This window comes from Galleria mellonella, unplaced genomic scaffold, assembly GCF_026898425.1.
Source record: "Galleria mellonella isolate WM207_F2 unplaced genomic scaffold, CSIRO_AGI_GalMel_v1 utg74, whole genome shotgun sequence".
Taxonomy (NCBI): domain Eukaryota; kingdom Metazoa; phylum Arthropoda; class Insecta; order Lepidoptera; family Pyralidae; genus Galleria; species Galleria mellonella.
This window is the reverse complement of record NW_026442147.1, coordinates 3,760,106-3,776,467: the sequence shown is the minus strand read 5'-3', so window position 1 is coordinate 3,776,467 and position 16,362 is coordinate 3,760,106. Positions and strand designations below refer to the sequence as shown.

At 32.8% G+C, this 16,362-nt stretch overlaps 1 protein-coding gene and 1 long non-coding RNA gene across 3 annotated transcripts in view; one reads left to right on the top strand and one right to left on the bottom strand.

The window, feature by feature from the left end:
- Positions 1–16,362, bottom strand: part of LOC113516080 (protein lozenge-like) — a 61,169-nt gene that overhangs the window by 30,255 nt on the left and 14,552 nt on the right. The window contains exons 3-4 of one of the 2 annotated variants that reach the window (XM_052901013.1): positions 7,238–7,351; positions 1,514–1,678 (exon numbers count right to left, since the gene is read on the bottom strand). In XM_052901013.1, the coding sequence (XP_052756973.1) occupies positions 1,514–1,678; positions 7,238–7,351 (279 nt within the window). The remainder of the gene's footprint in view (positions 1–1,513; positions 1,679–7,237; positions 7,352–16,362) is intronic. The other variant, XM_052901014.1, reaches the window with a different exon arrangement.
- On the top strand, positions 7,299–15,024 carry LOC128202066 (uncharacterized). Its single transcript, XR_008253592.1, has 3 exons — positions 7,299–7,396; positions 9,689–9,861; positions 14,241–15,024. It is a non-coding gene; the product is annotated as an uncharacterized LOC128202066 (long non-coding RNA).

The following is a 16,362-nucleotide window of genomic DNA, read 5'->3' as shown; positions in this document are numbered from 1 at the left end:
CCTTTTTTCTCATATATATATATTTGTTAAGTTTGAAAACCCTCAAGTGCTGTTTCGGATAGAGATTATATCCGTTCATACTAGAACAAATTAAATATATTTGTCCTATTAGAAATTATAGGCGTTATTATATTTAATCGGTTTATAAATATCTGTTTTCTAAAAGGACAAAGTTATTAAATTCGACTATATTGTTGCTGTATTGATTAATTCACTTACTGTGATTTTATTAAAAATTTTCACTAACTAAATTAGAATACATAAATTTTTTTTTTAATACATAATTTTTTTTTTTAATTCTAAGCCATTAAATGTTCGAGCGGACTGTCTATACGATTATTTAGCGGTGGCATTACAACTCGTCGGCAAATAAGGCGGCAGTTAGAGGGCCGTGATTGTGCGCCGAGCGGTGCAGCGGTAATGAGCGCGGATATTAATAAATTTAGCAGCCCCACCGTTTACAGTTATTTAGGACATAATTACGTCAAGAAAATTAGCTATCTGTCTGACGGTTGTTGTTTGCCATGATTTACTGTATTATGTCAAATTAGTTTTGTTTTTTATTAGCTCATTTTTTGTTCGGTATATTGATATATTGTTACAAGTATTTTGCAGGTGTTCTTCAGTATTTAATCAGAATAAAAGTAATATTAAAATCTTAAAAATATAAAAATCAATATAGTATATTTTGGTATAAATATTATATATATATTCAGTACAAAATATAAAAAATAAACATTCATTCACTACTGTACGCACAGTAAAAATAACACTAAGTGGGTACAAAGTAAAAGGATAACCTTACAACTTATTTCTGGATCAAGGTTTAACTTTAATATTGAATAAAAGTACTTAATGAAGGTATTTATAAACGTAACAACTTATAAATATCTTATGTCTAGAGTTATAATAAATTGTTTTTTTTTATATAACTTAGAATGGCAAACAAGCTGACGGCCCACCTGATGGAAAGTGGTAACCGTCGCCTATAGACATGAGCAGTACCATGGACATAACAGAGTATACTGTTTCGCCCATGATATCCTCCATGCGTTGCCATTCCTGAGGACTCAGGTGTTATTCCTCTCTATCCAGTAAATTCACATGTAAATTGGCATGCAAGTTAATGAGTTAGGTTTACGTAAAAAAACGACTATATCGATAGTGATTGAGTTATATATATATATATATATATATATATATATATATATATACGTTTATTACCTTACAGTTCGACATAAAAAAAGTAAAATGCGGGTTCGAATCCAGTTTGACCAACATGTGGAAATGTTAAAATTTGGAATTTGTTTATGAATGTCACATACGATTGATAGAGATGATCAAAAATAGGTAAGTGGGTTAGTTAGGTTCATATGACGATGAAGAGAGGTTGACCTTAATGATCGATTCTGCTGATTGTGAGTCAAATCATGACGTTTGTAGACAGCTTAAGTTATAGTGTTCTGTTCTGTTTAAATTGTAAATATGGAATATAAAAATAATAATAATTTACCTCCCACAGGCAGATTCGCATTTGTCTTGTATTCTCTCTCTTCGTGCGATAGCGAGCGTATACTTCTGACTGGCGAGCTTTTGTATTCCATATCTCTAAGTGCCGAGTCTATCAGCGTTCGTTGAAACCCGAAACTCCGAATTGGATGAGGGGATACGTTTGTACCTAAAACATCAAACAATATAATTAATAATGAATATATAATTCCAAATTAAGAACTTGCATTATTATATTTATATATATTTGGTTCTCGTTGCTCATCCCGTGAGGAACTTAGCTTGAAAATAAATTAATTATAACAATATTAATTAGCTATATTGAAATCGATATATCAGTATAATATATGCGTTATCTCGGGAAGTGTGGCATAATAAGAGGTATTTTATTTATCGAAAAGTTCTCATCTATTATTTTTCATGAATGACGTTTCCTGCTTCGTACTTCATATATATAACTATGTATCAATCACCTTATTAGGGATGAAAGGTGTTTTTTTAGATTCAGCAAATTGGCCTGAGTCGGTCCCAACGGTCTTTGTTTGAGGGGCGCCGCCACAATTATTTGGGCACCCGTAGATATCCGGCAAAAAATATGCACATAATTAGTTTATGAGTTTACACAATACAAAATATATCGATACCGCAATTATGTTGTGAAATCGACTCAAACAAAACACGAAGTTAATTTTTATTATGAACCGGAGAATCTAGTGATGTGATATGTGGTGAATGTAAAAAAAAATATCGATATTAGGAATATAAATAATTCTCATTATAATATATATGTATAATATTGTAATTCATATCTATTTTGTAATTGTATGTAATTTCATTTTTTTATGAATTGATGGAGAAATAGAAATGACTTTACTTTCAAAATTAGAACGAAAAATCTTATAAATAGATATTTAAAGATTTTATAATTATTTCACAATTCTAATGATGAGGTCACAGATATACAGGATTTGGTTTAGTTACTTGGAATTATTATTATTTATATTATTATAATAGTATATCTATTGTGTGCCCTTATTACTTTCAATATTTGTTTGTACAGTATTTTTTATTTTCAGTAGTATTATTATGTACCATCATACGTCATAAATTGTATTTGATTAAAAATAATAATAATGAAATATTTTATTTCTTGCAATTTCATCGATATTCGATATTTGTCGTAGTCAACACAAACGAGGGTCACTGGAAGCGGCTTACTCCGGGGCACCTACAAATTAATTCTATTTACTAAAACTTTTAAGTCCCGGCGCACGCGAGATCTTCCTTTCTTGTCCAGTGGAGTTTGGGGCTTATTCGTTAAGTACCTACTCGCTTTTGTTTGCCCTTTCTACTCTTTGTTTAATATCTGTACATTAAGCTGGATTTACTGCTTTTATTCTTGTAATAAGTATTTTAATTGAAAGGTACACATCAAATGATTAACTTAAAAAATCAGAATAGAAAAGTCCTTTTGCGAGTTCAGTTTTTACCCGAGAGCTGAAAAAAGGAGGTTGTTTCTCGAGTTTAAATAATTATTCGTATCGTGGTATAACGTATCAGTTGGAATGATATGATAGCTTTCACTTAATGGAGTGTTATTAAATGTGTTTAAATTGTGGTAGTTCTACATATAAATTTTTTTTTACACAACTTGGAATGGCAAACAAGCTGACGGCCCACCTGATGGAAAGTGGTAACCGTCGCCTATAGACATGAGCAGTACCATGGACATAACAGAGTATACTGTTTCGCCCATGATACCCCCCATGCGTTGCCATTCCTGAGGATTCAGGTGTTATTCCTCTGTACCCAGTAAATTCACGCCATATCCCACCCTTCAAACCGAAACACAGCCATGCAAACACAACTGCTTCACAGTAGAAACACGAATGGGACAGAGGTACCCAAGCAATCGACTTTTGTACAAAGTCTCCCTCTGGTAAAAAATAAGTAATAAGTACTTATTTTAGAGTCAGATATTTTCTACTTCATTTTTAAATAAAAAAATTGTTTTTTATTCTTTTGGTATTGGTCTTTAAATTATATATTATTATTTTAAAAGAAATGAGAATGAACGTTTAACATTGATAAGCAAAGGAGGTTTTGCCTATACTCTGGTTCTGTAAGTACGAGTATGACACTACTTCATTTTAAATATTAATATAATCCTCTGTTTTTAGTATTAATATAAATTCAATAATTTAAATGCTAGAAAATACCACCACAGCCGTGTCCAGTATGTATAAAGTATATAAATAAATAATATTTGATGAATTATAATAATACACAATGAATAGGCTGTATTAAAATGTATATCTATTTAATTAACAATTACGTATTATTGTCACATAAACAATATGTCTGAATTTATTTACCAGCAAATTGTATATATTTAGCTCATCAAGTATAATGTATCTGTATCTCGCGACTTTGCTGCGTAAATTAAGATAAAGTGTAATGTGTATTCTAGGAGTTTAATGAAATTTGATATTGAAATGGTTTTTAAAAATTGAATTGTATATTTAATGAAATAGTAACAAATTTTGTTGAAATTATTACAGAAACTTTTGATTCGTACTTTTTTTTACAACACAGGGGGCAAACGAGCTTGCGGCTAACCTGATGGTAAGTGACTACAGCCGTCCATGGTCATCCACAACACCAACTATTATTGTCTTATGATCGGGACAATAATTTATTTGTAAACATTTTTGTTAAGTTCTATTGCAATAGATTATATACCCTATTATATCCAGAGAGGGTGTTCGAATGTGAAGGAAGCAAAAGAATTCTGTTTACAATGGAGCATTTGGTGTTGCATTGTTTCTGATTATTTCAATGGGAAACATGTGTGATGTGTGTATTCTCGTATATACAAGTGTGTATGATCTATATTTTGAGTTAACATTTATGATAATTTTGTTTCATTTAGTATTCAATATAATTTTTTTGTAATTTCATCTGGCGTCATCTGAATCTGTATACATATACAATATCCCATGGCATAATCTAGGCTATGGTTTATCCATATGTTAAACTTTACTCAAATTCGTGTAACTCTTACAGTGGCATTAAGTAATGAACACCCAAACATTTTTGTAAAGTGTTACATTTGTAATATTAGAGGGATTCAATTTAATGTTATTGTTAAATATATTATAATATATAACTAGCTACATCACGTGATTATTCTCACACATTATACATATAATTTAGAATATGATCTATCTATGAAGAAAATTTTATTTATTTATTATATTTACCAACTAAGAAAGCTTGATATTTTATCAATTTGTATATAAAACGTAATAAAATTTAATTATTGAACACTTTCTAAATAATTTATTGCTATTCTGTGAAACTCGACAAGTTTATAAGTTAATATATTAAAGTTCGGACACTGACTCATGACACCGTTGAACAAAATCAATGCTAGTGGAAGAGGAGCCTGTTTTGCTAGCTCTATTCTTCTCAACGGATGGAATAAATTTCTTATATATGCTCGAGCATAATCTAATTATGCTCGAGCATATATAAGAAAGGCGCTCGAATAGATATCAATGCCAGGATGCTGTGATTATATTTATACATTGTAAACACTTTTAAAATATATTTTATTCAAATTTTTTCAGTCGTATAGCAATTTTCATATTTATAATATTAATAAGGATATACGAAATGGAAGTAGCTTCCATCGGCACAGGATCACAAAGAGCACCTCGGGAGCAGTTGTGTTCCGTGCGTGAGTGCAACTTATTACGGATATAATTTCACTATTGTTTGCCGCCGGCTCTGTGGCACTGCCACTCCATATGGCGTAACGTGTTTTTAAGTCAATTTCGTCGATAGTTCATGTTCTTTTTGAACAGTTTAGTTTCGCGTGACCGGACCAAAATGGCAGAGGACGGTCTTTTTTATTTCACTAATTAATGTTTCTTGACAGATAAATAACTGAAGAATAATTCATAAAAAAACAATATACTATGGAAGTGCACCTGTTTTTAATAGATATGAAATATTAATATTGTACATACTTTGGTAGCATTTTATTTCAACTTAAAATACCAGACCTATAGTGGGAACTGATCTATAATGAATGATAATGAAATGAATCCCACCTACGGTAACGGTATACACCGGCGGGGCACCTGTGAGGGACGATAGGTGTGAATGAAAAGGCAGGGCAGTAAGCCTATCGTGATGGTCATACCTGAAATTTAGCACAATGGTTTCCAGGGGGGACCACGTAAAGGTCGACTTTATAGAGCAGATTGCAAGCAATGTGACTGGTAGTACAAATTACTGACAATCTATTCTGCGAGAACACAAGTGAGAACCGATACCTGTAGATATAACAGCACCATGGAATTATAGAATATACTGAAGATGCCCGTGGATGGGCTAACTGACCTGCTTCATCACCATCCATCATTTCTCACTGGTACCTCACTAGTGTATACCAATAGCGCAGGCGGGGTAACGACTCCATTATCATTTATTAAAAAAAATGCGTTCTTATTCCTGAAAACTAAGTATATATGCCTCCGAAACCTGTAATTTCACTGTCATACTCAATTATAAATGTATGTAAAACAAAAGTTTATTTTAGACACAAAATAATGTTTGCTAAATTAGTTCCGTGGGAAGAAAATATTATCAAATAGTGATATCACGACCGCAGTAAGTATATACCTACCATGCAGTATCGCGTATGAAATTATGCGATGATAAGTGAACAAATATGAATATTCCGTGTTAAAAAAATATCGATAGAGAAACAATTTTTTAAATTTATTTATTTTATTTATTTAATTCTTTATCGTACACACTAGTTATAAGAATATGACAGAGGTAATCAAAAGTACAAAGGCGAGCTTAACTCTAATAGAGTTTTCTTCCAGCAAACCCAAAGTGGAAGGAGCATCAATGTTCGCGGATACAGCAGAGTTCAATATTGTGTTCAACATTGAGTTTCGATTATCGTCTTAATCGAATTCCAAGACAAGGTGTAATTTTGTTTAACAGGTACGCTTAAAATTATTTTTTTAAAAGTATATTTTCGTTTACTTAATTTTATAATTGCATTTTGTTCATACAGCTCTGATTGGAACAACAGGTTCTAATCTCTAATTAATGATTGTGATTGTTTATGATGATTGGCTAACACATTTACGTATATAAAGTTAATTTATGGTTTATTAATGATTGTATTATAGAAATGATACTGACAAAAAAGATACCATATTACCATCATCATATTAGCCGTCTAGTGTCTACTGATGAATATGAGCTTTCTCCAAATGGGGGCTCTGCTAGTAGTTGTCTCGCATGATATTTTAAGAGGGACGATATAAATATACAATATAATAGTTTCAAAGTAGCTTTCCGTCTACTACTTCATACATGTTAATTTCAAAGGTCAGAAAACTAATAAAATATATCACTTGTAGATGTTATATCATAATAACACATATAATCAATTTAAAGCTATACCGTTAGAAATACAATTATGAAAACCATACCTAATTTGATACAGTAGTTTTTAAATGATGCCGAAACAAACAAATAGTCAGACAAAATTATTAAACAAATTATTGTTTTAGGTTTCTATTGCTCTTATTAAGACCCTTCATATCAATATATATATATTTTTTAAATATCTTACATATACTTATATTTATTTATAATTTTAATATATGAATCAGTAAGATACTCGTATGATACTTACTTGTTTTAGACCGTGGTTCCCGCGGCCCATCGACGGTGACTTTGATTGCTTTTTGGTATGTTGCTACTTGAGGTGGATTCGTTGATATTGTTATTGTTAGAGAAAAACTTTTCCCTGAAACAAATGAGGTGATTGAAAACGCTCTATTCAAATATTAAGGTAATTAGATTTAATAGTTATTTTTACGAAGAAGCCTATGAATATTGTAAACCTGAAATAATGTAAAGGGTATCTTATATGATATATTATAGTTTGATAACTTTGCTAATCAAAGCATTAAATGATATATGCATATAAGTATTATGTAGTATAAATATATTGATCTATCAATCGTGAGTATACTTGTATCTTGAGTAATCCAATCTTATGTCAAATAAAACAAGATGTGTATCATCTTCCTGCCCTTATTCCAATTACATATTTGGGGTCGGCGTAACATGTTTTTATCAATATTACTTTTGGTTTTAAGACCGGCCTCTGTCTGTCTGACGTAAAACCACCTGGTCAGAAATAAGAGATCACTACCAATTTATTCATTCTAAGTAATCAATTAATATATGTTATAAATCACACCGTCTGTATAGTTTGTGTATAAGCTTATCATCATTATTTCATCCCCTATCTGTCCACTGCTAAACATTGGCCTCCTCCACAGACTGCCACAAGGAACAGTGTTGCGCCACCCATTGAATCTCTGTAATGCATTTGAAGTTGTTAATCCATCTAGTGGAGGGATATCCTACACTGCGTTTGCCCGTATGGGGTCGCCACTCAAGAACCTTTTCCCCCTATCGGTTGTCTTGTTCTTCGAGCTATGTGACCAGACTACTGCCTTAGGCTTGCTTATCCTTCGGGCTATGTCGATAACTATGGTTCTTTTGTGAATATCCCCATTTTGGAATCTGTCACACAAATAAACTCCGAGCATAGCCTTCTCTATAACTCACTGGGCTGACATAAGTTAAATTTACATTAAATCTTTCTAAGGTACATTGAAACAAGTTGATGTCCAATAACTTTAATAATGTCTTTTAATTACCTATGTACATCAATTAAGAGTACATACAGATCGCAATTAATTGATAATGGTCCTGTAAATAATTAACTACCTATAACGTTGGCAGCTCTATTTAATTATTAAGTTACCCAGTTAATCAATACCATTAAATATAATTAATAACTGTACATTATGTTCAAACTAGGCTACATATGAGAATATTCCCTAACAACACGAATGGAAAATAGCGAGCTTTTTGGGAGGGCGATTTGCGGTCAGCAGTAATGAATGCACCGATAAATACCGAATAAAATTACAGTTAAAATGAGTGGATTAACATGTCTAATGCAGATAATTCGCGTGTACTGTGCACTCGATTTGGATTAAATGACTGATTTCGAACAGTTTTAGTCGTGAGTTTAGTGAGATGTGTTTAGGTTGTCAATCTACATAGCTCGATGCCAGTGTGTTATATTTAATAATATCTCATAGAGTTTTGGTTTACTTATTTGTTAAGATCACAACAACCATAATTATAGTTTGTTACAATCGAATTTGATGAGAATATAAAAAAAAAAGTAAAAGCAGTTTGCCTTTACTTGTAATCGTACCGCTGGACATTGCGATAGCAGTACAAGTGAAAAATTTATGAATTAATTGATAATTTTGACCTGTCAGTAACTTAATTTAAAAAATGTTTATGTATCAACAAGGCTTGTTTACTTACATTTTATTGAATCAAACTATAGGAAATAAACGTGGTTTAAAATATATCTATATATTAGAATAAGTAGTAGACGTACACAAATTTAGTAAATTTACTGGTTAAAACAACATAACTTTTTGACTTTTGCGGTGCATTATTTATGATTAAAAAAAAACGATCATTTAAGTAAACTATTATAATTTACCTAAATGATCGCGTTACTTCCTGCCCCTTTAAAACCATAAATAATATAATGATTTGATTTTTTATCAATTTAGTTTTATTATACTCTCTTCTCTCATATCTCGTATCTCTATGATACTTCGATATCACTATTTTTTTCTCACAAAGTAAAGCAGACGTTGTAACTCGAGTTTCAATACGGAAACAAATCATCATAAAACGTTGCTCGCTAAACTCATGTCTCGAATAATATGAAATATTGCTTTTAAAATCGCTAAACTTAATGCATTTCGCATGATCACTCATCAACAGTTTAGGGTCTAACACAATACGCGCGGAGCTATAAAACATAACATTGTATCGCAACGATCATCTCCCGAGAGGTGTTGAGAGAGCCGCGTGAAATATTCAATTATTGTGCTCAGGCGCAGGTGGGCTGAGTGTAGGGAGGGAACGGCGGCCATCTTGATTTACGACAGAGCGTAAATCCTCAGTGACATTTGTGAGTAAGGCGACTCGCATTCTGAAGCTACAAATGCACGTACCTATACGACATGTTTTTCAGGAAAATATTTTGTGGTTTCTCGAACACTGCTGCGTGGATGCCTAGAATATATTGCGAAGCGGACTGTTAAGACTCGATGAAAGCTGAACACTATCGGTTTATCGTTTTGGGACAAGATGGATGCAATCAACGGTTCTTAATATTGTATTGTTGGTGCTAGAGTATATAAATAGGTAATATAATGTACTTGAAGCATATCAACGGATAGGATTATGTTTAGTCGTCTCTCATTGGAAGATACCAAAGCATATTCATTTCAAAACAGTAAAATAATCTGAATGTGTTTGGTTACTGTAATTTCTTTATACTACTGAAAGAACCAATGACAGTCTAGCTAATAAGAAGTGAAGTTCTTACCAGCTGGTAGGTAGTTATCATGATAATTTCTACATACATACATACATATCTGTCACGCCTGTAACATGATAATTTCTACCATTGTATATATTATACAGCGCCATCTAGTTTCAAACTAAGTAGAGATACAACTTATAGACATTCTTAGATACTTTTTTTACAAATATATATTATATTACAGTAGAAGCTTAATTATCTGACCGTCGATTATCTGAATATTCGATTATTCGGACTTATTAATCACGGCTCTAATTATTAGAAATGGTATTATGTATTAATTGGGTAAATAGGTATTATGTGATCCATTATCCTTATAGTTCGTATTTTTTTAAGATTGTATTGTCTAAATAACATATATAAAACATATTTACATAATAAAAAAATATTAAAATATATTATTGTTTGATCTGATTTTAAAATTGATTATCCGGATTCGATTATACGGAATAGCCCTGGAATTATTTGATTCAAATAATTGAGATTCTACTGTAATATAGAAAATATCCAGACCAATACATAGAAACAATGATTAATACTTATGTTTGTAATGGTCGGGGATCGAACCCGCGACCGCCGTTAAGCCGTTAGGTCACCAAGGTCGTTGAAATTATTTACTAACATACCAATACCACAGATTATAAGCCACTATTAGTATCCTATGTCATTTGTGTTACAGACTATATATAGATTAAAAACAATAAATTAAATGCTATTTCATGGATGAAATAGATGGAACGGTGGTTGGTATTTGATTTGGCGTGACATCAATTAATAAACTTATATGTATTTGCTTAGGGTCAGACGGTTTTTTTTTTATACAACTTAGAATGGCAAAATAGCTGACAGTCTACCTGATGGAAAGTGGTAACCGTCGCCTATAGACATAACATAACATAACATGAGCATAGACATAACAGAGTATACTGTTTCGCCCATGATACCCCCCATGAGTTGCCATTCCTGAGGACTCAGATGTTATTCCTCTGTACCCAGTAAATGCACGCCATATCCCACCCTTCAAACCGAAACACAGCCATGCAAACACAGCTGCTTCACGGTTGAAACACGAATGGGACAGAGGTACTCAAGCAATCGACTTTTGTACAAAGTCTCCCTTTGGATATATTATAATCAAATAAATACCACAATGATTTCAACAGGCATCACAATATGTACATATTTAACATTAGACTTACAAATATAACATGCCATCATCATCATCATATGAGCTGTTAGCAGTCCACTGCTTAACATAGGCCTCCCCCTATTAGGAGCTCTTAGCGGAATTCCTGAAGGATTTGAATACCGTAATCAACTACCTCAATAGTACTTCTAAACAGATAAGTCTTAAGGTGAACATGGTCAAGACTAGAACTCTATCTAATGTCCATATCATATCTATCTCGGTTATAATTGAGAAGACTACGCTCGAAGTTGTCGACGAGTACGTATACTTACGATAACTTGTCAGATTCAGCAAGTCCAGCTTCGACTGAGAGGTCAACCGACGAATCTAAATCGAATCGCCTTTATAGAGCGAATCTAGCACTGATAAGACCCTTGTCTTTAAATTTTGAGGTATTATGGATGAGAAGATGTGGCATACTTTTCGAATGCTGCCCAGTCGATTTGGATTCGTCGGTCAATGAATGACTTACGGAACCGAAAAACATGGTTCTACAAGGTTGCCCGTAAGCAAAAGATTCGAGTTACTTAGCGAATTATGGAGAAGGCTGTGTTGAAAGTTTCTTTGCGTGATAGTATCCAAAATGAGGATATCCGCAGAAAAATCAAAGTGACCGAAATAATCCAAAGTATTAGCAAGCTGAAATGGTAATGGTTAGTCACATAGCTAGAACCGAAGAACCGACAGGAACCGAAGAAATTTCAACTTGTACTGGCAAAAGCAGTGTAGTGTATAGAATAACGTCCTCAAATGCATTGCAGTGATTAAGTGGGTGTAGGTGGCTTAGGACCGTTTGTTATAGCAGTCTAGGGGGGAGAGCTATGTACAGCAGTGGCCAGATACTAGCTAATATGATGATGATCATAGCCCGTGAAGCTGTTTAGGATCTTAAAAACAATAACTATAAAATGAATTCTATTATTATATTTGTTATGATATACACTACGATATTTTCTTAGACGAAAAAAACAGTTATTTTAATTAAACAATGAATGAGTGTAATGTAACAATGTAACATGACGTTTGTTGTGATGATAAAATTACATTTGATAAAGACCAAATAAAATTTTTGCTTGACTCGAAATGAAGTCCACAATCTAGAAATTACTATATTAGTGAATTTTTTTAATCTATACATATAAATGTGTTAGCAAATTTTAGAGTAATTGGAGTCCATTCACGCGTACAGATCCTAGAAACGTATATAGAAAAACGAACAAAAAACGATCCCAAAGACGACATACGATTATGACCGCTACATAAAATGATTTGGTCACATTCTGGTCATGCCGTTTATGAGTCGACCACTCGCTCCTAATTATGTGTTCAATTTGATGACACGCTCGAGATGAGGCTCTCTCTCAACTTAATACGACGAGCGGTACATTTTATTTCACAATGCTCGAATGGAGAGCGTTAGAATTGTTTTGCGTAATTGGTGATTTGTCGTATGACGTAAAAATATTAGGTACTTACAATTTTATTACGACTGCACATGCAGTAGGTAACTGGAATGGCGTGATTGTGCGTCGCCGATGCTCTGAAGTTCATTTACATTATTGTGATGTATTCGTAAATATCTATTAATCTGTACTGTATGTAGGTAATCTGTGTTCAGAGTTTGTTCGTAACATTTGATTGTCCAGTAAAATCTTAAATTATGGCATGCAGAGCTTTTAAGAAAAGAATGAATATAATAGCGGTCTTATCCCATAAAAAGGATTTCTTTTAGTAAATCTTTATGATACAAATTGTGAATTGGTAGAGACAAAAAAATAATAGCACGAGCACAACATTGATACTGGACAACATAACATCTTAATGATACCTAACACATCTAAAGGGGTGGGAGAAAAGGGATTGTTAGCAATGGAGTTTGACAGCCCTATTGCTAGCAATATGCCCTATTAGGTCGACCTCCACGTGGTTCCTCCTGGAAACCATCGTGAACAATTCTTGTTGAATTCGTCACCCCGTCTGCGCTATCGGTATACACTGGCGGGGCACTAGTGATAAATGACTGATGAGGACCTTCCTGACAAATTCAACTAGAATTGGCCATGATGGTTTTCAGGGGGAATCACGTGGAGGTCGACCTTACTAGTAATGGGGCTATTTGACCCCATTACTATCACTTTCTCCCCAGTATTCTGAATATTGTGACTTGTACTGTCGGTGAAAAAAAGTTTTATGGATCTATATTGTCTTGTATGTGTATAAAATAGATGTAAAATAATTAGGTACCTATTTTAAGGAACTCATTACGTGTTAATAATTATTTAGTATAAAAACATGTTATGTACGTGAGGAACAAATTTGGTAACAGATATCACAGATATTATTAATTAACATAAGATAAATCACTTGGCCAGAAACCATTTAAATAGAGTGATCCTCACCATCGAGGATCTAACTAAGGGACTGTGCAAATTAACCAACTAATGGATATTTTTTTGATATAATAACTGCCGGTTTAACTTACGTGTAATTTTTTTTCTGTATCAAATTACACGTAAGTTAAAGTAGTAGTTATTATAATAAAATATAATATTGGCCGTATGGTCTCGGCATAGAATAGGCCACCCCTTCCTTTCCCGTGGATACCGTAAGAGGCGACTAAGGGATAGCGAGGGATGGGTAGCAGCGTCCCTCTTAAAACATTTCTAAACTCTAACTGCGGATGCCAATCTGCGTGCCAAGCATGGTAACTACTGGCAACAAGCTTATGTTCGGTGGATAGTTAAAAGCTGATATGATGGCTATGATAATGTTACGAAACTTTTAAGAATAAGATATTCTGTCACTTTAAGAATAAGATATTTTGGCGACGGTTACCACTTTCCATCAGGTGGGCCGTCAGCTTGTTTGCCATTCTAAGTTGTATAAAAAAAATGTAGGCTGTTAGCCTGTTTGCCATTCTAAGTTACATATAAAAAAATACGTTCTTAATTCAAATATATAAAGTACCAATCTAATGAAAGTATACACTTATAAAATGAATCTTTTCAGAATCGATTAATATTCCAACTTATTGTATCGTGGAACGGGCAACCTCCGAAACTGGTGCACGTCGTTGCTCCGAAAGCTGTCTTATCTAATTAAATCACATCACGGACGCGGTGTTTTGATGATCACGTCACAACGAATACCAGCTCACACTACAGCTATCAAGTTACGTATTATCTAAATAAATAAAAAAAAATAATTATAATATTTATCTTCTTACCGCTGTAATAAATTTACACAATAAACGAAATTAAAAGTGTCGATAAAAACCCGTTAGGTTACCACTGTTTAATCGAACATTGATTTGTTAATGAAGTAGTGATTATATTGAAAGTGAAATTATGTAATTGATTTGTCATACTTACTATCTAAATGATCAATAAAAATAACTGCGTTTCATGGTGACTGAGATAATGAAGTCAGAGGCATAGGTTATTGTTACTGTTGTGGTAAATATTACACACGAATTGTTTATAAATGGGCTCACTAGAGAGCATATTTTTATGCAAAGAGACAGGTTGACTTCTTTAGTGACTAAGATTAATTTGGATTGTTAATTGTGTTTACTACCTGTATGTCAGTTGGAATTTTAATTGGCACGATAATTTTACTGGATTTTATTTAATGACTTTGGTATTTTGTTGATTTACATTGAACTTAATTACCAATAGACATCGACCTATTCATGATTGTTATCGTAATTTTATTAATTACACATTACTATCAATAAATATCATATAAATTAATATTTTATTGTTATTATTTCAGCCATTAACTGTCCACTGCTGAATATAAGCCTTCCCTATAAGAAGAGTTTTGCCATTAGTTGCCATCCTTGGCAGGCGGGTTGGAAACCGTAGATAGGCTTTTATAGATGTTTCTGCCGCTGACGACGAAGACGTTTTTGACGCTGCTGTCCATCCCTCGCGCTCCCTTATTCGCCTCTTATGACATCCACGGGAAAGGAAGGAGTGGCCCATTCTATGTCTGGGCATCTCGTACACAGCGACACATAATATAATAAATATCACCAGAGAGAGACTTTGTACAAAAGTCGATTGCCTGGGCACCTCTGTCCCATTCGTGTTTCTACCGTGAAGCAGTTGTGTTTGCATGGCTGTGTTTCAGTTTGAAGGGTGGAATATGGCGTGAATTACAGGGTATAACACCAGAGTCTTCAGGAATGGCAACGCATGGGGGGTATCAAGGGCGAAACAGAATACTCTGTTATGTCCATGGTACTGCTCATGTCTATAGGTGTCGGTTACTACTTTTCATCAGGTGGGCCGTCAGCTTGTTTGCCATTCTAAGGTGTTAAAAAAAAATTATAACTCTACCTTTAATTAGGAAAATAACAATAAAACTTGTTTCCCGATCCATTAGTAAAAACTAACTTAACATTGTTCTAATGTCACACTGGTTGTAATCGTAACCAGATAGTATTCTTAATTTACTCGTATGTAATTATTTAATAATTAAAAATTACATATACCTGAAACTTGTTTAATATAAAAAAAAATCGCTAATAGGATCAAGGTTATATTTGCAAATTTGATTTGGCATTACTTATTTGTTTTTAATGTACTTGTGGAGGCTTTGTAAAATTAATACATAAAATTATACATATATAACAGTAAAGTAATTTGTATAAAATTAAAGTAGTACGTGTATGTAGACATTTTAATTGATTAGCAAAATTTTTGTATTTTGATGATTAATGAACATGTATGTATAAAATATATATTAGATATAAATATTTACTCGTTTCTATTAACAATATCCTGTTTATCCCTAATTCTAAGAACTAGTTTGTGTAATTAAGTCATTTATTTAAAATATTAAACAACATTCTCAATTGTGACGTCTGTACCTCTTTAGTAATGTTCATTAGGTTACAGGTTGAAATAGTTTTTGGTATAATATAACGTCGTTATTAATTCTTGGAATTATAAATTTTATTTTCCTACTTTGATTATAAACTGTGGAATAGCACGCCTTTGGCAAGAATATATTGTACTCTAGAATACGATCCAACCCTGAGTGATTCAGACTGAATCAAATTTAATTCAAATACGTTATATATATGTATAAAACTAGAATATTTTACATATTAAACTCAGACAAT